The 26,496-nt window shown below is 41.1% G+C and overlaps 2 protein-coding genes across 2 annotated transcripts in view; one reads left to right on the top strand and one right to left on the bottom strand.

Annotated features, from left to right (window-relative positions):
- LOC146758588 (cytosolic carboxypeptidase 4-like) overlaps window positions 1-26,496 on the top strand; it is a 242,004-nt gene that overhangs the window by 104,490 nt on the left and 111,018 nt on the right. The gene's annotated exons all lie outside the window — the stretch shown is intronic.
- Window positions 1,339-7,827, bottom strand: LOC146758590 (uncharacterized). The gene is made up of 2 exons (XM_085514566.1): window positions 5,163-7,827; window positions 1,339-4,364 (listed from the first exon to the last, which is right to left on the bottom strand). Exons 1-2 carry the CDS (start codon window positions 7,060-7,062, stop codon window positions 1,966-1,968), a joined length of 4,299 nt encoding a protein of 1,432 aa, XP_085370692.1. The 5' UTR covers window positions 7,063-7,827; the 3' UTR covers window positions 1,339-1,965.

Raw genomic sequence — 26,496 nt, 5'->3', positions numbered from 1 at the left:
TTCTAAGCATTGAGGTTTCTAAGCTAAGCATTGAGGATTCTAAGCATCGAGGAATCTAAGCATTGAGGATTCTAAGCATTCAGGTTTCTAAGCAGTGAAGATTCTACGCTAAGCACTGAGGATGCTAAGTATTGAGGTTTCTAATCATTAAGGACTCTGTGCATTGAGGTTTCTAAGCATTGAGGATTCTAAGCATTGAGGATTCTAAGCATTGAGGATTCTAAGCTAGGCATTGAGGATTCTAAGCTAGGCATTGAGGATTCTAAGCATTGAGGATTCTAAGCATTGAGGATTCTAAGCATTGAGGATGCTAAGCTTTGAGGATGCTAAGCATTGAGGATTCTAAGCATTGAGGATTCTAAGCATTGAGGATTCTACGCCAAGCATTGAGTTTTCTAATCTTTGAGGTTTCTAAACATTAAGGCCTCTATGCACTGAGGTTTGTAAGCATTAGGGATGCTAAGAATTGAGGTTTCAGAGCAATAAAATTTCTAAGCAATGAGGATTCTACGCACTGAGGTTTCTAAACAATGCATGGAGGATGCTAAGCATTGAGGTTCCTAAGCAGTGAGGATTCTGAGCTTTGAGGATTCGAAGCTCAGCAATGACGATGCTAAGCAATGAGGATGCTAAGCAATGAGGACTCGAAGCATTGAGGATTCTAAGCTATGCAAGGAGGATGCTAAGCATTGAGGATTCTAAGCATTGAGGATGCTAAGCATTGAGGATTCTAAGCATTGAGGATTCTAAGCTATGCATGGAGGATGCTAAGCATTGAGGATTCTACGCGTTGAGGATGCTAAGCACTGAGTATTCTAAGCATTGAGGTTTCTAAGCAGTGAAGATTCAAAGCTAAGCAATGAGGATGCTAAGTATTGAGGTTTCTAAGCATTAAGAACTCTGTGCATTGAGTTTTCTAAGCATTGAGGATACTGAGCTTTGAGGATTCTAAGATATGCATTGAGGATGCTAAGCATTGAGGATGCTAAGCATTGAGGATGCTAAGCATTGAGAATGCTAAGCATTGAGGATTCTAAGCATTGAGGATTCTAAGCTATGCATTGAGGATTCTAAACATTGAGGATATTAAGCATTGAGGATTCTAAGCTAAGCACTGAGGATGCTAAGTATTGAGGTTTCTAAGAATTAAGGACTCTGTGCATTGAGGTTTCTAAGCATTGAGGATGCTAAGCATTGAGGTTTCTAAGCATTGTAGATACTAAGCATTGAGGATTCTAAGCATTGAGGATTCCAAGCATTGAGGATGCTAAGCATTGAGGATTCTAAGCATTGAGGATTGTCACGGGTTACTTAGATTTACCTATGCCCGTGACAGGGGAAGCCACCCCACGCCCCCCCCCGGGGCCCGGAAAGGAGGGGGAAAAGGGGAGTGGGATAAAACAGCGACAATCTAAGGAGGAAAAACCTATTTTACTAAATATGATATCGAAATACAAGATAACACAATATAATATAATTAAGGCTAACAAAATCGAACGAAACAGAGAGAGAGAGTCTCCGAAAACCGAGAGGCCTACTGTGAACTCTAGGCGACACGGCTGGAACGCTTCCCACTCTCCGAGAAGTTCGAGAGAAGAAGGAGGGCACTCCAGCCTGGGAACGAGATTATATAGAGTCCTGGTCCCGTGACTTATTGTTACTCCTGTTGTTCTCTGGGATATGTAGTCTTCTTCTGTGGACTGCACATTCAACAGAAGTATCCATACTTGACATGATGTTATGATGTGGAATACTGATAACAAAATTACAAAATTACAAAACCATGACATTCCACCCCTTATTCTACATTATTACATCATGGTTAATATATACATATATATACACGTATGTAAAATTGTGATAGCTAAATAGTAGAATTGCATGTAACATAACTAAATGTACAACTATAATAACTAAAATACACTACACATGCAAACATATATATATATATATAGATACATAAAATTATTGACTGCATTCCCCCAGCATCAAATTCCCTTGTGGCACACATTGAACATCCCCATCCTTCTGCATTACCCACCAAGTGCACCCAGGTCCCTGGGCAAAGACAGTTCCACGGATAGGTTTGCCCTTTCCAGAAGCTGGAAGGACCCAAACAGCTTTTCCCAACATGTTCTTTACATGTATAACAGGGACCTTATCTCCTTCTACAGTGTGTAGGGGGCTAGATTGACTAGGACCATCACGATTGACAGATCCTCTAGTATTGACCAACCAAGTGGCTTCTGCCAGATTCTTCTCCCAGTGCTTAAATGTTCCACCACCCATTGCTTTCAACATAGTTTTCAACAACCCATTATATCGTTCAATTTTACCAGAAGCTGGTGCATGGTAGGGAATATGATAAATCCACTCAATGCCATGATCTTTGGCCCAAGTATTTATAAGAGAATTTTTGAAATGTGTCCCATTATCAGATTCAATTCTTTCTGGGGTGCCATGTCGCCACAGGACTTGTTTCTCAAGACCTAATATGGTGTTTCGAGCAGTAGCATGGGGTACTGCGTATGTTTCAAGCCACCCAGTGGTTGCCTCTACCATAGTGAGTACATAACACTTACCACTGCGAGATCGTGGCAAGGTGATATAATCAACCTGCCACGCCTCCCCATATTTATACTTTTGCCATCGCCCTTCCTCCCAGAGAGGTTTCATCCTTCTGGCTTGTTTAATTATGGCACATGTTTCACAATCATGAATAATCTGCGCAATAGCGTCCATGGTTAAGTCCACCCCTCGGTCTCTGGCCCACTTATATGTCGCGTCTCTTCCTTGATGACCTGAGGTCTCATGAGCCCATCGAGCTAGAAATAATTCACCCTTATTCTGCCAGTCCAAGTCAATTTGAGCCACCTCAATTTTGGCAGCTTTATCTACCTGATGGTTGTTTTGTTGTTCTTCAGAAGCCCGACTTTTGGGCACATGTGCATCCACATGACGCACCTTTACAACCATATTCTTTGTTCGGGAAACAATGTCCTTCCATAGTTCAGCGGCCCAAACAGATTTTCCCCTCCGTTGCCAGTTATTTTGTTCCCACCGCTGTAACCACCCCCATAAGGCATTTGCCACCATCCATGAGTCAGTATAAAGATACAGCATTGGCCACCTCTCCCGTTCAGCAACATCTAAGGCCAGCTGGACAGCTTTTACCTCTGCAAACTGACTTGATTCTCCCTTACCTTCAGTGGCCTCTGCAACCTGTCGTGTGGGGCTCCACACAGCAGCTTTCCATTTGCGATGCTTCCCTACAATGCGACATGATCCGTCAGTGAATAGGGCATATTTCTTTTCATTTTCTGGTAATTCGTTGTATGGTGGGGCCTCTTTAGCACGTGATACCTCTTCTGCTGGTGATGTTCCAAACTTTTTATCTTCAGGCCAGTCCATGATTACCTCTAGGATTCCTGGACGATTGAGGTTTCCCATTCGCGCTCGCTGTGTAATCAGCGTAATCCACTTGCTCCAGGTGACATCGGTAGCATGATGGGTGGAGGGAACCTGTCCTTTGAACATCCAGTTCAGCACTGGCAGTCGAGGTGCCAAAAGGAGCTGTGTTTCAGTCCCGACTACTTCGGAAGCAGCCCGAACCCCCTCATACGCGGCTAAGATCTCCTTCTCAGTTGGAGTGTAGCACTCTTCAGACCCCTTATATGATCGACTCCAGAATCCCAGGGGTCGGCCTCGGGTCTCTCCTGAGGCTCTTTGCCACAAACTCCAAGTGGGGCCTTTCTCTCCAGCAGCAGTATAGAGGATGTTCTTTACATCCTGTCCAGTCCGTACTGGCCCCAGGGCTACAGCACGGGCTATCTCTTGTTTAATCTGTTCAAAAGCCTGCTGCTGCTCAGGGCCCCATGCAAAATCATTCTTCTTCCGCGTTACCTGATAAAGGGGGCTTACAATGAGGCTGTAGTTTGGAATGTGCATCCTCCAAAAGCCCACTGCACCCAGGAAAGATTGTGTCTCTTTCTTGCTAGTTGGTGGAGACATGGCAGTGATTTTGTCGATCACATCTGCTGGGATGTGACGACGTCCATCCTGCCACTTTATACCTAAGAACTGAATTTCCTGGGCAGGTCCTTTTACTTTGCTTCGCTTAATAGCAAAGCCAGCTTGTAGAAGAATCCGGATTATCTGCTCTCCTTTTGTAAAAACTTCTTCTGCTGTATCGCCCCACACAACAATGTCATCAATGTACTGCAGGTGTTCAGGAGCACCACCCTGTTCCAGTACAGTTTGGACCAACCCATGGCAAATGGTTGGGCTGTGTTTCCACCCCTGGGGCAAACGGTTCCACGTATACTGAATGCCCCTCCAGGTGAAGGCAAACTGTGGCTTGCATTCTGCGGCCAAAGGAATAGAGAAGAAGGCATTGGCAATGTCAATAGTGGCATACCATTTGGCTGCTTTTGACTCCAGCTCGTACTGGAGTTCCAACATGTCCGGCACAGCAGCGCTCAATGGGGGTGTGACCTCATTCAGGCCACGGTAGTCTACTGTCAGCCTCCATTCTCCACTGGCTTTACGCACTGGCCATATGGGACTGTTAAAAGGTGAGTGAGTTTTACTGATCACTCCCTGATTCTCCAACTGGCGAATCAAATCATGAATGGGAAGCAAGGAATCCCTGTTGGTGCGATACTGCCGTCTGTGCACTGTCTTTGTAGCAATCGGTACCTGCTGCTCTTTTACTCGTAGCAGCCCCACAACAGACGGGTCCTCTGACAGGCCAGGCAAAACAGACAGCTGCTTAATGTTGTCCATGTCTACAGCAGCTATCCCAAAGGCCCATCGATACCCCTTAGGATCCTTGAAATGCCCCCTTCTGAGGTAATCAATACCCAGTATACATGGAGCCCCTGGGCCAGTCACAATAGGATGTTTTTGCCAGTCTTTGCCAGTGAGGCTTATTTCAGCCTCCAGCACAGTCAATTCTTGAGAGCCCCCAGTCACTCCAGAAATATGGATTGATTCTGTCCCTTCATGACTGGAGGGCATTAGGGTGCACTGTGCACCGGTATCCACCAGTGCCTTATATTTCTGTGGTTCTGATGTGCCAGGCCATCGAATCCACACAGTCCAATAAACTCTATTATCCCTTTCCCTCCCCTGACTGAGGGCAGGGCCCCTCTATTGGTTACCTGTGATGACTGGAGCAACTCCACTGGTGGTTGGTATGTCTAGTAGTTCTTTCACCCGTGCTCGTAGTGCAGACGTGGGCTGATCATGCCACTTCCTCATGTCTTCTCCACGGTCACGTAGGTAGCGCCACATGGAAACACGCGGTGCAATCGTACTGTTGTTCTTTGCTCGAGCTGGGAAGCGTGTGCGTTTAACAGCTGAGACTTTTGATGATGCAGGTGGGGAGTAGGACTGGACTAGTTTGATCAGATCCTTCATTAGACCTGGTGGCCCGTACGAGGATTGACCTTCATCAGTTGTTTCTGATACTGTTACGGGATCATTACAATTAGTTGATGGAAACAATTTCTTGCACATTTCATCTACTCGGTTTTCTAGCCGTGAGATGGCAGAAACTGCGGCATGCAGTTGGGGGAGCTGCTGATCGGTGGTTTGAAGCATTATAATCAGCTCAACAACTCGGGGCCATCTGTCCACGAATCCTTTAGAACCTGTTACCAATGACTGTGCCATTCTCTCTGGTGCTGTACTTGTGATTTTCTGCCACATGTCAGGATCGGCCCTCACTCTCTCTGGGTCAAGTTCGCTTGGATCAGGGCTGTACAACATTTTCGCCATGGCCAATTCCCTCAGGCGCTGAATACCTTTTTGGACGGTATTCCAACTATCAAATTTAGGCTTCAAAGCATCCTTATAGGGGTACCTTTCTCTCACGGCTTCTAACAGCCGCAACCAGAGAGTAGCAGCTCCATCCGAACATCTGCTAATCCCTCTGTCGATACCTGCATCTTGGGCAATGCTTCCTAGTTGGCGAGCTTCATTACCATCTAGAGACAAGCTGTTGGCCCCGTTGTCCCAGCAGCGAAGCAACCAAGCAAGGATACCTTCATCTTGACGCCGTGTGAACTCCTTTCTTGAGCCTTGGATTTCAGTCAGCTTCAGAGGTCGACAATAGGTGATTTCCTCCTCATCATCAGTCTCTTCTTCATGCCTCTTGGTTTTTGCCTTTGCTTTTTTCGGTACTGCTCCATGCCCGGCACCTGGGTCTTCTGCTGGCCCCCCCTGTGCTTCTCCTTCTTTTCGTTCTAGACGCATGGACACCCGTTTCCATTTCTTGCCTTCCACAGGGGCAACTGATATTGCTACTGATGCCTCCTGTGACTGATCAGAATTAACTTGGGCTTGAATCTCAGATCGGAAACTCTCTCTCTCCAGAATAGTATGATACAAAGCACGGTATGCATAAGCCAAACCCCACATAAGGTTTACCTCCTTAGATCTCTGACCCAAATACTCACTTAATTTCTTAGGGTCCCTTAGGTGTTCAAGAGTGAAATCCCATGACACTGCGGGTCCCCATGCTTCTAAGACTTTTCCTAAACCTTTCCATATTCCCTGCCAGTCATCATTCTCTGGTTCTGGAGGAGACTTCCGCATAGAACGAATGCATAGGAACATATATGCATGCATTGATAGTGATAACATGAATGCAAGTATGAACCCTATCTCAGTTATTGAAAAGCGTGTGGAAATCTGAGAGTACAACCTAAATAAAAAGGGTTTATTTAGCCTGTACAATGAATTAAACATGGTGGTGTTTGTAAAATTGCCTGTTCCATCTGGGATGCAAGTATTTGTAAAATTGCCTGTTTCATCTGGGATGCAAGTGTTAGTAAGATTCACAATTCCATCTGGGGTGTAGATGCCAAAATTCTGACCATACCACATCTCGTAAAAGTACCAGGCAGGTGTCTCCATCAGTATCCACCTTACTAGGCTATATATCTGCACAATTCCACAACACCAAATTATGGTGTTAATAGTTGACCAATACTTTAAGAAGATCATAATTGCTTTCAATCCCTTAAACAGAGCAACTGGGATGAAGAGTGGATTCATAGCTGGCAGGCTCTGTAAAAGTCAGAACTAGCTAGCTTTGCTCTAAGGGAGAAAGAAATCCCTTTGTTTTCTACACAAAAGTTAGATAGCAGTGCTGAGAATGTACAGCAGCCCTTAATGTTGACAATTTGTCTGGTATTTCAAGGTCACGTTCTCCGTGAGCAGCTACGGAAAGATAACACTCCCAACACTCCCGTAACGAAGCTCTTTAAGAGCAAAGAGAGAGTTGTTCTAAAAGCTAAAAAGCTCTATGCCCACATTCTCCACCAAAAAATCTGTCACGGGTTACTTAGATTTACCTATGCTCGTGACAGGGGAAGCCACCCCACGCCCCCCCCCGGGGCCCGGAAAGGAGGGGGAAAAGGGGAGTGGGATAAAACAGCGACAATCTAAGGAGGAAAAACCTATTTTACTAAATATGATATCGAAATACAAGATAACACAATATAATATAATTAAGGCTAACAAAATCGAACGAAACAGAGAGAGAGAGTCTCCGAAAACCGAGAGGCCTACTGTGAACTCTAGGCGACACGGCTGGAACGCTTCCCACTCTCCGAGAAGTTCGAGAGAAGAAGGAGGGCACTCCAGCCTGGGAACGAGATTATATAGAGTCCTGGTCCCGTGACTTATTGTTACTCCTGTTGTTCTCTGGGATATGTAGTCTTCTTCTGTGGACTGCACATTCAACAGAAGTATCCATACTTGACATGATGTTATGATGTGGAATACTGATAGCAAAATTACAAAATTACAAAACCATGACAAGGATTCTAAGCATTGAGGATTCTAAGCATTGAGGATTCTAAGCTATGTAATGAGGATTCTAAACATTGAAAATTCTACCTATTGAGGATTCTAAGCAATGCATGGAGGATGCTAAGCATTGAGGATTCTAAGCATTGGGGATTCTAAGCATTGAGGATTCTAAGCCAAGCATTGATTTTTCTAATCTTTGAGGTTTCTAAGCATTAAGACATCTATGCATTTAGGGATGCTAAGCAATGAGGTTTCAAATAATAAAATTTCTCAGCATTGAGGTTTGTATGCATTGGGGATTCTAAGCATTGAGGTTTCTAAGCATTGGGCATTCTACGCGTTGAGGATGCTAAGCACTGAGGATTCTAAGCATTGATTTTTCTAAGCAAAGGATTCTAAGCTAAGCACTGAGGATGCTAAGTATTGAGGTTTCTAAGCATTAAGGACTCTGTGCATTGAGGTTTCTAAGCAATGAGGATGCTAAGCATTGAGGATGCTAAGCATTGAGGCCGTTAAGCATTGAGGATGCTAAGCATTGAGTTTTCTAAGCTAAGCATTGAGGATGCTAAGCATTGAGGATTCTAAGCATTGAGGATTCTAAGCATTGAGGATTCTAAGCATTGAGGTTTCTAAGCTAAGCATTGAGGATTCTAGGCATTGAGGATGCTAAGCATTGAGGATGCTAAGCATTGAGGATTCTAAGCATAGAGGATTCTATGCTATGCACTGAGGATTCTAAACATTGAGGATGTTAAGCATTGAGAATTCTAAGCATTGAGGTTTCTATGCTAAGCATTGATGATTCTAAGCATTGAGGATTCTAAGTATTCAGGTTTCTAAGCAGTGAGGATTCTAAGCTAAGCATTGAGGATGCTAAGTATTGAGGTTTCTAAGCATTAAGGACTCTGTGCATTGAGGTTTCTAAGCATTGAGGATTCTAAGCATTGAGTTTTCTAAGCTAAGCATTGAGGATTCTAAGCATTGAGGATTCTAAGCATTGAGGATTCTAAGCATTGAGGATTCTAATCTAGGCATTGAGGATTCTAAGCATTGAGGATTCTAAGCATTGAGGATTCTAAGCATTGAGGTTTCTAAGCTAAGCATTGAGGATTCTAAGCATTGAGGATGCTAAGCATTGAGGATGCTAAGCATTGAGGATTCTAAGCATTGAGGATGCTAAGCATTGAGGATGCTAAGCATTGAGGATTCTAAGATTTGAGGACGCTAAGCATTGAGGATTCTAAGCATTGAGGATGCTAAGCATTGAGGATGCTAAGCATTGAGGATTCTAAGCATTGAGGATTCTAAGCATTGAGGATGCTAAGCATTGAGGATTCTAAGCATTGAGGATGCTAAGCATTGAGGATTCTAAGCATTGAGGATTCTAAGCATTGAGGATTCTAAGCCAAGCATTGAGTTTTCTAATCTTTGTTGTTTCTAAACATTAAGGCCTCTATACAATGAGGTTTGTAAGCATTAGGGTTGCTAAGCATTGAGGTTTCAGAGCAATAAAATTTCTAAGCAATGAGGATTCTGCGCATTGAGGTTTCTAAGCAATGCATGGAGGATGCTAAGCATTGAGGTTCCTAAGCAGTGAGGATTCTGAGCTTTGAGGATTCTAAGCTAAGCAATGAGGATGCTAAGCAATGAGGATGCTAAGTATTGAGGATGCTAAGCATTGAGGATGCCAGGCATTGAGGATTCTAAGCATTGAGGTTTCTAAGCTAAGCATTGAGGATGCGAAGCATTGAGGATTCTAACTAGTGTGGATTCTAAGCAATGCATGGAGGATGCTAAGCATTGAGGATTCTAAGCATTGAGGATTCTAAACTATGCATGGAGGATTCTAAGCATTGAGGATTCTAAGCATTGAGGATTCTAAGCCAAGCGTTGAGTTTTCTAATCTTTGAGGTTTCTAAGCATTAAGGTCTCTATGCATTGAGGTTTCTAAGCATTGAGGATCCTGAGCTTTGAGGATTCTAAGATATGCTTTGAGGATGCTAAGCATTGAGGCTGTTAAGCATTGAGGATTCTAAGTATTGAGTTTTCTAAGCTAAGCATTGAGGATGCTAAGCATTCAGGATGCTAAGAATTGAGGATTCAAAGCACTGAGAATGCTAAGCATTGAGGATGCTAAGCATTGAGGATGTTAATCATTGAGGATTCTAAGAATTGAGGATTCTAAGCATTGGGGATGCTAAGCATTGAGGATTCTAAGCATTGAGGAATCTAAGCATTGAGGATTCTAATCTAGGCATTGAGGATTCTAAGCATTGAGGATTTTAAGCATTGAGGTTTCTAAGCAAAGCATTGAGGATTCTAAGCATTGAGGATTCTACGCATTGAGGATGCTAAGCATTGAGGATTCTAAGCATTGAGGATGCTAAGCATTGAGGATTCTAAGCCAAGCATTGAGGATGCTAAGCATTGAGGATTCTAAGCATTGAGGATTCTAAGCATTGAGGTTTCTAAGCTAAGCATTGAGGATGCTAAGCATTGAGGATGCCAAGCATTGAGGATGCTAAGCATTGAGGATGGTAAGCATTGAGGATGGTAAGCATTGAGGGTGGGAAGCATTGAGGATGCTAAGCATTGAGGATGCTAAGCATTGAGGATGCTATGCATTGAGGATGCTAAGCATTGAGGATTCTAAGCATTGAGGATTCTAAGCATTGAGGATTCTAAGCATTGAGGTTTCTAAGCTAAGCATTGAGGATTCTAGGCATTGAGGATGCTAAGCATTGAGGTTGCTAAGCATTGAGGATTCTAAGCATTGAGGATTCTAAGCATTGAGGATTCTAAGCTATGCATTGAGGATTCTAAACATTGAGGATGTTAAGCATTGAGAATTCTAAGCATTGAGGTTTCTAAGCTAAGCATTGAGGATGCTAAGTATTGAGGTTTCTAAGCATTAAGGACCCTGTGCATTGAGGTTTCTAAGCATTGAGGATTCTAAGCATTGAGTTTTCTAAGCTAAGCATTGAGGATGCTAAGCATTGAGGATTCTAAGCATTTAGGATTCTAAGCTTTGAGGATTCTAAGCATTGAGGATGCTAAGCATTGAGGATGCTAAGCATTGAGGATTCTAAGCATTGAGGATGCTAAGCATTGAGGATGCTAAGCATTGAGGTTTCTATGCACCGAGGATTCTGAGCTTTGAGGATTCTAAGCTAAGCAATGAGGATGCTAAGCAATGAGGATGCTAAGCATTGAGGATGCTAAGCATTGAGGATTCTAAGCATTGAGGACGCTAAGCATTGAGGACGCTAAGCATTGAGGACACTAAGTATTGAGGTTTCTAAGCTAAGCATTGAGGATGCGAAGCATTGAGGATTCTAAGCATTGAAGATTCTAAGCCAAGCATTCAGTTTTCTAATCTTTGAGGTTTCTAAGCATTAAGGCCTATATGCATTGAGGTTTGTAAGCATTGAGGATCCTGAGCTTTTTGGATTCTAAGCTAAGCATTGAGGATTCTAAGCATTGAGGATTCTAAGCATTGAGGTTTCTAAGCAGTGAGGATTCTAAGCTAAGCACTGAGGATGCTAAGTATTGAGGTTTCTAAGCATTAAGGACTCTGTGCCTTGAGGTTTCTAAGCATTGAGGATCCTGAGCTTTGAGGATTCTAAGCTAAGCATTGAGGATGCTAAGCATTGAGGATTCTATGCATTGAGGATGCTAAGCATTGAGGATTCTAAGCATTGAGGATTCTAAGCATTGAGGATGCTAAGCATTGAGGATGCTAAGCATTGAGGATGTTAAGCATTGAGGTTTCTAAGCATTCAGGTTTCTAAGCAGAGAGGATTCTAAGCTAAGCACTGAGGATGCTAAGTATTGAGGTTTCTAAGCATTAAGGACTCTGTGCATTGAGGATTCTAAGCATTGAGGATTCTAAGCATTGAGGATTCGAAGCGTTGAAGATTCTAAGCATTGAGGATTCTAAGCATTGAGGATGCTAAGCATTGAGGATTCTAAGCATTGAGGATGCTAAGCTTTGAGGATTCTAAGCTTTGAGGATGCTAAGCACTGAGGATTCTAAGCATTGAGAATGCTAAGCATTGAGGATTCTATGCATTGAGGATGCTAAGCATTGAGGATGCTAAGCATTGAGGATGCTAAGCATTGAGGATTCTAAGCATTGAGGATTCTAAGCATTGAGGATTCTAAGAATTGAGGATTCTAAGCTATGCATTGAGGATTCTAAGCATTGAGGATGCTACGCATTGAGGACTCTAAGCATTGTGGTTTCTAAGCTAAGCATTGAGGATTCTAAGCATTGAGGATTCTAAGCATTCAGGTTTCTAAGCAGTGAGGATTCTAAGCTAAGCACTGAGGATGCTACGTATTGAGGTTTCTAAGCATTAAGGACTCTGTGCATTGAGGTTTCTAAGCATTGAGGATTCTAAGCATTGAGGATTCTAAGCATTGAGGATTCTAAGCTAGGCATTGTGGATTCTAAGCATTGGGGATTCTAAGCCAAGCATTGGGTTTTCTAATCTTTGACGTTTCTAAACATTAAGGCCACTATGCACTGAGGTTTGTAAGCATTAGGGATGCTAAGCATTGAGGTTTCAGAGCAATAAAATTTCTAAGCAATGGGGATTTTACGAATTGAGGTTTCTAAGCAATGCATGGAGGATGCTAAGCATTGAGGTTCCTAAGCAGTAAGGATTCTGAGCTTTGAGGATTCTAAGCTAAGCAATGAGGATGCTAAGCAATGAGTATGCTAAGCATTGAGGATGCTAAGCATTCTAAGCATTGAGGATTCTAAGCATTGAGGATTCTAAGCATTGAGGATTCTAACCATTGAGGATTCTAAGCATTGAGGTTTCTAAGCATTGAGGATTCTAAGCTAAGCATTGAGGATGCGAAGCATTGAGGATTCTAACTATTGAGGATTCTAAGCAATGCATGGAGGATTCTAAGCATTGAGGATTCTAAGCATTGAGGATTCTAAGCATTGAGGATTCTAAGCATTGAGGATTCTAAGCTAAGCATAGAGCATACTAAGGATTGAAGATGCTAAGCATTGAGGTTTCTAAGCATTGGGGATTCTACGCGTTGAGGATGCTAAGCATTGAGGATTCTATGCATTGAGGATGCTAAGCATTGAGGATTCTAAGCATTGAGGATGCTAAGCATTGAGGATTCTAAGCATTGAGGATTCTAAGCATTGAGTATTCTAATCTAGGCATTGAGGATTCTAAGCATTGAGGATTCTAAGCATTGAGGATTCTAAGCACTGAGGTTTCTAAGCTAAGCATTGATGATGCTAAGCATTGAGGATGCCAAGTATTGAGGATGCTAAGCATTGAGGATGCTAAGCATTGAGGATGCTAAGCATTGAGGATTCTAAGCATTGAGGATTCTAAGCATTGAGGATTCTAAGCATTGAGGATGCTAAGCTAGGCATTGAGGATTCTAAGCATTGAGGATTCTAAGCATTGAGGTTTCTAAGCAAAACATTGAGGATGCTAAGCATTGAGGATGCTAATCATTGAGGATGCAAAGCATTGAGGATGCTAAGCATTGAGGATGCTAAGCATTGAGGATGCTAAGCATTGAGGATTCTAACTATTGAGGATTCTAAGCAATGCATGGAGGATTCTAAGCATTGAGGATTCTAAGCATTGAGGATTCTAAGCATTGAGGTTTCTAAGCAAAGCATTGAGGATTCTAAGCATTGAGGATGCTAAGCATTGAGGATGCTATGCATTGAGGATTCTAAGCATTGAGGATTCTAAGCTAAGCAATGAGGATGCTAAGCAATGAGTATGCTAAGCATTGAGGATGCTAAGCATTCTAAGCATTGAGCATTCTAAGCATTGAGGATTCTAAGCATTGAGGATTCTAACCATTGAGGATTCTAAGCATTGAGGTTTCTAAGCAAAGCATTGAGGATGCTAAGCATTGAGGACGCTAAGCATTGAAGACGCTAAGCATTGAGGACGCTAAGCATTGAGGACGCTAAGCATTGAGGATGCTAAGCATTGAGGATGCTAAGCATTGAGAATTCTAAGCTAAGCAATGAGGATGCTAAGCAATGAGGATGCTAAGCATTGAGGATGCTAGGCATTGAGGATTCTAAGCTATGCAATGAGGATGCTAAGCATTGAGGATTCTAAGTATTGAGGTTTCTAAGCTAAGCATTGAGGATGCGAAGCATTGAGGATTCTAACTATTGAGGATTCTAAGCAATGCATGGAGGATTCATAGCACTGAGGATTCTAAGCTATGAAGATTCTAAGCCAAGCATTGAATTTTCTAATCTTTGAGGTTTCTAAGCATTAAGGCCTCTATGCATTCAGGTTTGTAAGCATTGAAGATTCTAAGCAATGAGGTTTCAAAAAATAAAATTTCTCAGCATTGAAGTTTGTAAGCATTGAGGATTCTAAGCATTGAGGATTCTAAGCTAAGAATAGAGCATACTAAGGATTGAGGATGCTAAGCATTGAGGTTTCTAAGCATTGGGGATTCTACGCGTTGAGGATGCTAAGCACTGAGGATTCTAAGCATTGAGGTTTCTAAGCATTAAGGACTCTGTGTATTGAGGTTTCTAAGCATTGAGGATCCTGAGCTTTGAGGATTCTAAGCGAAGCATTGAGGATGCTAAGCATTGAGGATGGTAAGCATTGAGGATTCTAAGATTTGAGGATGCTAAGCATTGAGGATTCTAAGCATTGAGGATTCTAAGCTATGTAATGAGGATGCTAAACATTGAGGATTCTAAGTATTGAGGTTTCTAAGGTAAGCATTGAGGATGCGAAGCATTGAGGATTCTAAGCATTGAGGATTCTAAGCCAAGCATTCAGTTTTCTAATCTTTGAGGTTTCTAAGCATTAAGGCCTCTATGCATTGAGGTTTGTAAGCATTGAGGATCCTGAGCTTTGAGGATTCAAAGCTAAGCATTGAGGATTCGAAGCATTGAGGATTCTAAGCATTGATGATTCTAAGCTATGCATTGAGGATTCTAATCATTGAGGATGTTAAGCATTGAGGATTCTTAGCATTGAGGTTTCTAAGCTAAGCATTGATGATTCTAAGCATTGAGGATTCTAAGCATTCAGGTTTCTATGCAGTGAGGATTCTAAGCTAAGCACTGAGGATGCTAAGTATTGAGGTTTCTAAACATTAAGGACTCTGTGCATTGAGGTTTCTAGGCATTGAGGATTCTAAGCATTGAGGATTCTAAGCATTGAGGATTCTTAGCTAGGCATTGAGGATTCTAAGCATTGAGGATTCTAAGCCAAGCATTGACTTTTCTAATCTTTGAGGTTTCTAAATATTAAGGCCTCTATGCACTGAGGTTTGAAAGCATTAGGGATGCTAAGCATTGAGGTTTCAGAGCAATAAAATTTCTAAGCAATGGGGATTCTACGCATTGAGGTTTCTAAGCAATGCATGGAGGATGCTAAGCATTGAGGTTCCTAAGCAGTGAGGATTCTGAGCTTTGAGGATTCTAAGCTAAGCAATGAGGATGCTAAGCAATGAGGATGCTAAGCATTGAGGATTCTAAGCATTCAGGTTTCTAAGTAGTGAGGATTCTAAGCTAAGCACTGAGGATACTAAGTATTGAGGTTTCTAAGCATTATGGACTCTGTGCATTGAGGATTCTAAGCATTGAGGATTCTAAGCATTGAGGATTCTAATCACTGAGGATGCTAAGCATTGAGGTTTCTATGCACCGAGGATTCTGAGCTTTGAGGATTCTAAGCTAAGCAATGAGGATTCTAAGCAATGAGGATGCTAAGCATTGAGGATGGTAAGCATTGAGGATTCTAAGCATTGAGGATTCTAAGCATTGAGGATTCTAAGAATTGAGGATTCTAAGCTATGCATTGAGGATTCTAAGCATTGAGGATGTAAGCATTGAAAATTCTAATCATTGAGGTTTCTAAGCTAAGCATTGAGGATTCTAAGCATTGAGGATTCTAAGCATTCAGGTTTCTAAGCAGTGAGGATTCTAAGCTAAGCACTGATGATGCTAAGTATTGAGGTTTCTAAGCATTAAGGACTCTGTGCATTGACGTTTCTAAGCATTGAGGATCCTGAGCTTTGAGGATTCTAAGCTAAGCATTGAGGATGCTAAGCATTGAGGATTCTAAGCATTGAGGATTCTAAGCATTGAGGATTCTAAGCATTGAGGATTCTAAGAATTGAGGATTCTAAGCTACGCATTGAGGATTCTAAGCATTGAGGATGTTAAGCATTGAAAATTCTAATCATTGAGGTTTCTAAGCTAAGCATTGAGGATTCTAAGCATTGAGGATTCTAAGCATTCAGGTTTCTAAGCAGTGAGGATTCTAAGCTAAGCACTGATGATGCTAAGTATTGAGGTTTCTAAGCATTAAGGACTCTGTGCATTGAGGTTTCTAAGCATTGATGATTCTAAGCATTGAGGATTCTAAGCATTGAGGATTCTAAGCCAAGCATTGAGTTTCCTAATCTTTAAGGTTCCTAAACATTAAGGCCTCTATGCACTGAGGTTTGTAAGCTTTAGGGATGCTAAGCATTGAGGTTTCAGAGCAATAAAATTTCTAAGCAATGGGGATTCTACGCATTGAGGTTTCTAAGCAATGCATGGAGGATGCTAAGCATTGAGGTTCCTAAGCAGTGAGGATTCTGAGCTTTGAGGATTCTAAGCTAAGTAATGAGGATCCTAAGCAATGAGTATGCTAAGCATTGAGGATTCTAAGCATTGAGGATTCTAAGCATTGAGGATTCTAAGCATTGAGGACGCTAAGCATTGAGGACGCTATGCATTGAGGACGCTAAGCATTGAGGACACTAAGCATTGAGGATGCTAAGCATTGAGGATGCTAAGCATTGAGGATGCTAAGCATTGAGGATTCTAAGCATTGAGGATTCTAAGCTAAGCAATGAGGGTGCTAAGCAATGAGGATGCTAGGCAATGAGGATGCTAAGCATTGAGGATGCTAAGCATTGAGGATTCTAAGCAATGCATGGAGGATGCTAAGCTTTGAGGTTCCTCAGCAGTGATGATTCTGAGCTTTGAGGATTCTAAGCTAAGCAATGAGGATGCTAAGCATTGAGGATGCTAAGCATTGAGGATTCTAAGCATTGAGGATTCTAAGCATTGAGGATTCTAAGCTAGGCATTGAGGATTCTAAGCATTGAGGATTCTAAGCAAAGCAATGAGGATGCTAAGCATTGAGGATGCTAAGCATTGAGGATGCTAAGCATTGAGGATTCTAAGCATTGAGGATTCTAAGATATGTAATGAGGATGCTAAGCATTGAGGATGCTAAGCATTGAGGATTCTAAGCATTGAGGATGCTAAGCATTGAGGATGCTAAGCATTGAGTTTTCTAAGCACCGAGGATTCTAAGCTAAGCAATGAGGATGCTAAGCATTGAGGATGCTAAGCATTGACGATTCTAAGCACTGAGGATTCTAAGCTATGTAATGAGGATGCGAAGCATTGAGGATTCTAACTATTGAGGATTCTGAGCAATGCATTGAGGATGCTAAGCATTGAGGATTCTAAGCATTGAGGATTCTAAGCTATGCGTGGAGGATTCTAAGCATTCAGGTTTCTAAGCATTGAGGATTCTAAGCCAAGCATTGAGTTTTCTAATCTTTGAGGTTTCTAAGCATTAAGGCCTCTATGCATTGAGGTTTGTAAGCATTTGGGATGCTAAACAATGAGGTTTCAAACAATTAAATTTCTCAGTAGTGAGGTTTCTAAGCACTGAGGACTCTAAGCATTGAGGATTCTAAACATTGAGGATTCTAAGCATTGAGGATTCTAAGCTATGAATTGAGGATGTGAAGCTTTGAGGATTCTAACTATTGAGGATTCTGTTTTAAGCATTGAGGATTCGAAGCATTAAGGATTCTAAGCACTGAGGATTATAAGCATTGAGGTTTCAAAGCAGTGAGTATTCTAAGCTAAGCACTGAGGATGCTAAGTATTGATGTTTCTAAGCATTAAGGACTCTGTACATTGAGGTTTCTAAGCATTGAGGATTCTAAGCATTGAGAATTCTAAGCCAAGCACTGAGTTTTCTAATCTTTGAGGTTTCTAAGCATTAAGGCCTCTATTCATTGAGGTTTGTAAGCATTTGGGATGCTAAGCATTGTGGTTTCAAAGCAATGAAATTTCTCAGCATTGAGGATTCTAAGGAATGAGGATTCAAGGCATTGAGGTTTCTAAGAAATGCATGGAGGATGCTAAGCATTGAGGATTCTAAGCATTGATGATTCTAAGCTAAGCATAGAGCATACTAAGGATTGAGGATGCTAAGCATTGAGGTTTCTAAGCATTGGGGATTCTACGCGTTGAGGATGCTAAGCACTGAGGATTTTAAGCATTGAGGTTTCTAAGCAGTGAGGATTCTAAGCTAAGCACTGAGGATGCTAACTATTGAGGTTTCTAAGCATTAATGACTCTATGCATTGAGGTTTCTAAGCATTCAGGATCCTGAGCTTTGAGGATTCTAAGCTAAGCATTGAGGATTCTAAGCATTGAGGATTCTAAGCATTGAGGATTCTAAGCATTGAGGATTCTAAGCTATGCATTGAGGATTCTAAGCATTTAGGACTTTAAGCATTGAAGTTTCTAAGCAATAATGTTTCTCTGCATTGAGGATTCTAGGAAATGACCATTCTACACATTGAAGATTTTACGCGTTGAGGTTTCTAAGCTAAGCATTGAGGATGTGAAGCATTGAGGATTCTAACTATTGAGTATTCTATTTTAAGCATTGAGGAGTCTAAGCATTGAGGATTCTAAGCTATGCATTGAGGATTCTAAGCAATGAGGATGCTAAATATTGTGGTTTCTATGTATTGAGGATTCTAAGCATTAAAGACTCTATGCATTGAGGTTTCTAAGCATTGAGGATTCTAAGCCAAGCATTGAGTTTTCTAATCTTTGAGGTTTCTAAGCATTAAGGCCTCTATACATTGAGGTTTGTAAGCATTAGGGATGCTAAGCATTGAGGTTTCCAAGGAATAAAATTTCTCAGCGTTGAGGATTCTAAGCTATGAGGATTCTAGGCATTGAGGTTTCTAAGCAGTGCATGGAGCATGCTAAGGATCGAGGATTCTAAGCATTGAGGATTCTAAGCTAAGCATAGTGCATACTAAGGATTGAGGATGCTAAGCATTGAGGTTTCTAAGCATTGGGGATTCTACGCATTGAGGATGCTAAGCACTGAGGATTATAAGCGTTGAGGTTTTTAAGAAGTGAGGATTCTAAGCTAAGCTCTGAGGATGCTAAGTATTGAGGTTTCTAAGCATTAAGGATTCTGTGCATTGAAGTTTTTAAGCATTGAGGATTCTAAGCATTGAGGATTCTAAGCTAAGCATAGAGCATACTAAGGATTGAGGATTCTAAGCATTCAGGATTCTAAGCTATGCATTGAAGATTCTAAGCAATGAGGATTCTAAGTATTGACGATTCTAAGCTCTGCTGTGAGGATGCAACACGTTGAGGTTTCTAAGCATTAAGGGCTCTAATCATTGGGGATTCTAAGCATTGAGGATTCTAACCATTGAAGATTCTACGTTGAGCATTTAGGTTTCTAAGCAATGAGGTTTCTAAGCATCGAGGATTCCAAGCATTGAGGTTTCTAAGCTTGGCATTGAGTATTCTAAGTATTGAGGTTTCTCAGTGTTGAGGATTCTAAGCATTGAGGATTCTAAGCAGTGAGGATTCTAAGCAGTGAGGATTCTAAGCATTGAGGATTCTAAGCATTGAGGATTCTAAACTAGGCATTGAGGATTCTAAGCATTCAGGATTCTAAGCATTGAGGATGCTAAGAATTGAGGATGCTAAGCTTTAGGATGCTAAGCATTGAGGATGCTAAGCATTGAGGATTCTAAGCACTGAGGATTCTAAGCATTGAGGATTCTAAGCCAAGCATTGAGTTTTCTAATCTTTGTTGTTTCTAAACTTTAAGGCCTCTATGCAATGAGGTTTGTAAGCATTAGGGATGCTAAGCATTGAGGTTTCAGAGCAATAAAATTTCTAAGCAATGAGGATTCTGCGCATTGAGGTTTCTAAGCAATGCATGGAGGATGCTAAGCATTGAGGTTCCTAAGCAGTGAGGATTCTGTGCTTTGAGGATTCTAAGCTAAGCAATGAGGATGCTAAGCAATGAGGATGCTAAGCATTGAGGATTCTAAGTATTGAGGATTCTAAGCATTGAGATTTCTATGCTAAGCATTGAGGATGCGAAGCATTGAGGATTCTATCTATTGTGGATTCTAAGCTAAGCATTGAGGATTCTAAGCATTCAGGATTCTAAGCTATGCATGGAGGATTCTAAGCATTGAGGATTCTAAGCATTGAGGATTCTAATCCACGCATTGAGTTTTCTAAACTTTGAGGTTTCTAAGCTTTAAGGCCTCTATGCATTGAGATTTGTAAGCATTTGGGATGCTAAGCAATGAGGTTTCAAACAATAAAATTTCTAAGCATTGAGGTTTGTAAGCATTGAGGATTCTAAGAATTGAGGATTCTAAGCATTGAGGATTCTAAGCGAAGCATAGAGCATACTAAGGATTGAGGATGCTAAGCATTGAGGTTTCTAAGCATTGGGGATTCTACGCGTTGAGGATGCTAAGCACTGAGGATTCTAAGCATTGAGGTATCTAAGCTAAGCATTGAGGATTCTAAGCATTCAGGTTTCTAAGCAGTGAGGATTCTAAGCTAAGCACTAAGGATGCTAAGTATTGAGGTTTCTAAGCATTAAGGACTCTGTGCATTAAGGTTTCTAATCATTGAGGATTCTAATCATTCAGGATTCTAAGCATTGAGGATTCTAAGCATTGGGGATTCTAGGCCAAGCATTGAGTTTTCTAATCTTTGAGGTTTCTAAACATTAAGGCCTCTATGCACTGAGGTTTGTAAGCATTAGGGATGCTAAGCATTGAGGTTTCAGAGCAATAATATTTCTAAGCAATGATGATTTCACGCATTGAGGTTTCTAAGCAATGCATGGAGGATGCTAAGCATTGAGGTTCCTAAGCAGTGAGGATTCTGAGCTTTGAGGATTCTAAGCTAAGCATTGAGGATGCTAAGCAATGAGGATTCTAAGCATTGTGGTTTCTAAGCTAAGCATTGAGGATGCGAAGCATTGAGGATTCTAAGCATTGAGGATTCTAATCTAAGCATGGAGCATACTAAGGATTGAGGATGCTAAGCATTGAGGTTTCTAAGCATTGGGGATTCTACGCTTTTGAGGATGCTAAGCACTGAGGATTCTAAGCATTGAGGTTTCTAAGCAGTGAGGATTCTAAGCTAAGCACTGAGGACGCTAAGTATTGAGGTTTCTAAGCATTAAGGACTCTGTGCATTGAGGTTTTTAAGCATTGAGGATCCTGAGCTTTGAGGATTCTAAGCTAAGCATTGAGGATGCTAAGCATTTAGGATTTTAAGCACTGAGGATTCTATGCATTGACGATTCTCAGCTATGCATTGAGGATTCTAAACATTGAGGATGTTAAGCATTGAGGATTCTAAGCATTGAGGATTCTAAGCATTGAGTATGCGAAGCATTGAGGATGCTAAGCATTCAGGATTCTAAGCATTGAGGATTCTAAGCATTGAGGATGCTAAGCATTGAGGATGCTAAGCTTTGAGGATGCTAAGCATTGAGGATTCTAAGCATTGAGGATTCTAAGCATTGAGGATTGTAAGCATTGAGGATGCTAAGCACTGAAAATGCTAAGCATTGAGGTTTCTAAGCACCGAGGATTCTGAGCTTTGAGGATTCTATGCTAAGCAATGAGGATGCTAAGCAATGAGGATGCTAAGCATTGAGGATGCTAAGCATTGAGGATGCTAAGCATTGAGGATTATATGCATTGAGGATTCTAAACTATGTAATGAGGATGCTAAGCATTGAGGATTCTAAGTATTGAGGTTTCTAAGCTAAGCATTGAGGATGCGAAGCATTGAGTATTCTAACTATTGAGGATTCTAAGCAATGCATGGAGGATTCTAAGCATTGAGGATTCTAAGCATTGAGGATTCTAAGCATTGAGGATTCTAAGCCAAGCTTTGAGTTTTCTAATCTTTGAAGTTTCTAAGCATTAAGGCCTCTATGCATTGAGGTTTGTAAGCATTGAGGATTCAAAGCAATGAGGTTTCAAACAATAAAATTTCTCAGCATTGAGGTTTGTAAGCATTGAGGATTCTAAGCATTGAGGATTCTAAGCTAAGCATAGAGCGTACTAAGGATTGAGGATGCTACGCATTGAGGTTTCTAAGCACTGGGGATTCTACGCATTGAGGATGCTAAGCACTGAGGATTCTAAGCATTGAGGTTTCTAAGCAGTGAGGATTCTAAGATAAGCACTGAGGATGCTAAGTATTGAGGTTTCTAAGCATTAAGGACTCTGTGCATTGAGGTTTCTAAGCATTGAGGATCCTGAGCTTCGAGGATTCTAAGCTAAGCATTGAGGATGATAAGCATTGAGGATTCTAAGCATTGAGGATCCTGAGCTTCGAGGATTCTAAGCTAAGCATTGAGGATGCTAAGCATTGAGGATTCTAAGCAATAAGGTTTCTCAGCATTGAGGATTCTAAGAAATGAGCATTCTACACATTGAAGATTTTACGCGTTGAGGTTTCTAAGCATTGAGGATTCTAAGGTATGCATTGAGGATGCTAAGCAATGAGGATGCTAAGCATTGTGGATTCTATGTATTGAGGATTCTAAGCATTAAGTACTCTAAGCATTGAGGTCTCTAAGCTTTAAGGTCTCTATGCATTGAGGTTTGTAAGCATTGAGGATTCTAAGCCAAGCATTGAGTTTTCTAATCTTTGAGGTTTCTAAGCATTAAGGCCTCTATGCATTGAGGTTTGTAAGCATTAGGGATGCTAAGCATTGAGGTTTCGAAGGAATAAAATTTCTCAGCGTTGAGGATTCTAAGCTATCAGGATTCTAGGCATTGAGGTTTCTAAGCAGTGCATGGAGGATGCTAAGCATTGAGGATTTTATGCTTTGAGGATTCTAAGCTAAGCATAGTGTATACTAAGCATTGAGGATGCTAAGCATTGAGGTTTCTAAGCATTGGGGATTCTACGCATTGAGGATGCTAAGCACTGAGGATTATAAGCGTTGAGGTTTCTATGCAGTGAGGATTCTAAGCTAAGCTCTGAGGACGCTAAGTATTGAGGTTTCTAAGCATTAAGGACTCTGTGCATTGAGGTTTTTAAGCATTGAGGATCCTGAGCTTTGAGGATTCTAAGCTAAGCATTGAGGATGCTAATCGTTGAGGATGCTAAGCATTGAGGATTCTAAGCCAAGCATTGAGTTTTCTAATCTTTAAGGTTTCTAAGCATTAAGGCCTCTATGCATTGAGGTTTGTAAGCATTTGGGATGCTAAGCAATGAGGTTTCAAACAATAAAATTTCTCAGCATTGAGGTTTGTAAGCATTGAAGATTGTAAGCATTGAGGATTCTAAGCTAAGCATAGAGCATACTAAGGATTGAGGATGCTAAGCATTAAGGTTTCTAAGCAGTGAGGATTCTAAGCTAAGCACTGAGGATGCGAAGTATTGAGGTTTCTAAGCATTAAGGACTCTGTGCATTGACGTTTCTAAGCATTGAGGATTCTAAGCATTGAGGATTCTAAGGATTGAGGATTCTAAGCATTGAGGTTTCTAAGCTAAGCATTGAGGATTCTAAGCATTGAGGATTCTAAGCATTGAGGATTCTAAGCATTGAGGATTCAAAGCATTGAGGATTTTAAGCATTGAGGATGCTAAGCATTGACGATGCTAAGTATTGACGATGCTAACCATTGACGATGCTAAGCATTGAGGATTCTAAGCTATGAAATGAGGATGCTAAGCATTGAGGATGCTAAGCATTGAGGATTCTATGCATTGAGGATTCTAAGCTTTGAGGATTCTAAGCATTGAGGATTCTAAGCATTGAGGTTTCTAAGTATCGAGGATTCTAAGCATTGAGGTTTATAAGCATTGAGGTTTCTAAGCATTGAGGATTCTAAGCATTGAGGATTCTAAGCATTGAGGATTCTAAGCATTGAGGATTCTAAGGATTGAGGATTCTAAGCTAAGCATTGAGGATTCTAAGCATTGAGGATTCTAAGCATTGAGGATACTAGGCATTGAGGATTCTAAGCATTGAGGATTCTAAGCATTGAGGATTCTAAGCATTGAGGATTCTAAGAATTGAGGATTCTAAGCATTGAGGATTCTAAGCATTGAGGATTCTAAGCATTGAGGATTCTAAGCTAGGCATTGAGGATTCTAATCATTGAGGATGCTAAGCATTGAGGATTCTAAGCATTGAGGATTCTAAGCATTGAGGTTTCTAAGCTAAGCATTGAGGATGCTAAGCATTGAGGATGCTAAGCATTGACGATTCTAAGCATTGAGGATGCTAAGCATTGAGGATTCTAAGCATTGAGGATTCTAAGCAATGAGGATTCTAAGCATTGAGGTTTCTAAGCTAAGCTTTGAGGATGCTAAGCATTGAGGATACTAAGCATTGAGGATTCTAAGCATTGCGGATTCTAAGCATTGAGGATTCTAAGCATTGAGGATTCTAAGCATTGAGGATGCTAAGCATTGAGGATGCTAAGCACTGAGGATTCTAAGCATTGCGGATTCTAAGCATTGCGGATTCTAAGCATTGAGGATTCTAAGCATTGAGGTTTCTAAGCATTGAGGATTCTAAGCATTGAGGATTCTAAGCATTGAGGATTCTAAGCATTGAGGATGCTAAGCATTGAGGATGCTAAGCATTCAGGATTCTAAGCATTGCGGATTCTAAGCATTGCGGATTCTAAGCATTGAGGATTCTAAGCATTGAGGATTCTAAGCATTGAGGATGCTAAGCATTGAGGATGCTAAGTATTGAGGATTCTAAGCTATGTAATGAGGATGATAAGCATTGAGGATGCTAAGCGTTGAGGATTCTATGCATTGAGGATTCTAAGCATTGAGGTTTCTAAGCATTGAGGATTCTAAGCATTAAGGATTCTAAGCACTGAGGATTCTAAGCATTGAGGATTCTAAGCATTGAGGATTCTAATCTAAGCATTGAGGATTCTAAGCATTGAGGATTATAAGCATTGAGGATTCTAAGAATTGAGGATTCTAAGCAAGGCATTGAGGATTCTAAGCTAGGCATTGAGGATTCTAAGCACTGAGGATTTTAAGCATTGAGGATTCTAAGCATTGAGGTTTCTAAGGTAAGCATTGAGGATGCTAAGCATTGAGGATGCTAAGCATTGAGGATTCTAAGCATTGAGGATTCTAAGCATTGATGTTTCTAAGCTAAGCATTGAGGATTCTAAGCATTGAGGATGCTAAGCATTGAGGATGCTAAGCATTGAGGATGCTAAGCATTGAGAATGCTAAGCATTGAGGATGCTAAGCATTGACGATTCTAAGCACTGTGGATTCTAAGAATTGAGGATGCTAAGCAATGAGGATGCTAAGCATTGAGGATGCTAAGCATTGAGGATGCTAAGCATTGAGGATTCTGTGCATTGAGGTTTCTAAGCTAAGCATTGAGGATGCGAAGCATTTAGGATTCTAACTATTGAGGATTCTAAGCAATGCATGGAGGATGCTAAGCATTGAGGATTCTAAGCACTGAGGATTCTAAGCTATGCATGGAGGATTCTAAGCATTGAGGATTCTAAGCATTGAGGATTCTAAGCCAAGCATTGAGTTTTCTAATCTTTGAGGTTTCTAAGCATTAAGGCCTCTATGCATTGAGGTTTTTTAGCATTTGGGATGCTAAGCAATGAGGTTTCAAACCATAAAATTTCTCAGCATTGAGGTTTGTAAGCGTTGAGGATTCTAAGCATTGAGGATTCTAAGCTAAGCATAGAGCATACTAAATATTGAGGATGCTAAGCATTGAGGTTTCTAAGCATTGGGGATTCTACGCGTTGAGGATGCTAAGCACTGAGGATTCTAAGCATTGAGGTTTCTAAGCAATGAGGATTCTAACCATTGAGGATTCTAAGCATTGAGGATTCTAAGTATTGAGGATTCTAAGCATTGAGGATTCTAAGCATTGAGGTTTCTAAGCATTGAGGTTTCTAAGCATTGTTGATTCTAAGCATTGAGGATGCTAAGCATTGAGGATGCTAAGCATTGAGGATTCTAAGCATTGACGATTCTAAGCATTGAGGATTCTAAGCCAAGCATTGGGTTTTCTAATCTTTGAGGTTTCTAAACATTAAGGCCTCTATGCATTGAGGTTTGTAAGCATTAGGGATGCTAAGCATTGAGGTTTTAGAGCAATAAAATTTCTAAGCAATGAGGATTCTGCGCATTGAGGATTCTAAGCAATGCATGGAGGATGCTAAGCATTGAGGTTCCTATGCTGTGAGGATTCTGAGCTTTGAGGATTCTAAGCTAAGCAATGAGGATGCTAAGCAATGAGGATGCTAAGCATTGAGGATGCTAAGCATTGACGATTCTAAGCATTGACGATTCTAAGCTATGTAATGAGGATGCTAAGCATTGAGGATGCGAAGCATTGAGGATTCTAACTATTGAGGATTCTAAGCAATGCATGGAGGATTCTAAGCATTGAGGGTTCTATGCATTGAGGATTCTAAGCCAAGCATTGAGTTTTCTAATCTTTGAGGTTTCTAAGCATTAAGGCCTCTATGCATTGAGGTTTGTAAGCATTTGGGATGCTAAGCAATGAG

This window comes from Coturnix japonica, chromosome 13 (genome assembly GCF_054131305.1).
Source record: "Coturnix japonica strain WE chromosome 13, WE-NBRP24, whole genome shotgun sequence".
Lineage (NCBI taxonomy): Eukaryota > Metazoa > Chordata > Aves > Galliformes > Phasianidae > Coturnix > Coturnix japonica.
This window is presented reverse-complemented; position numbering and strand designations above follow the sequence as displayed.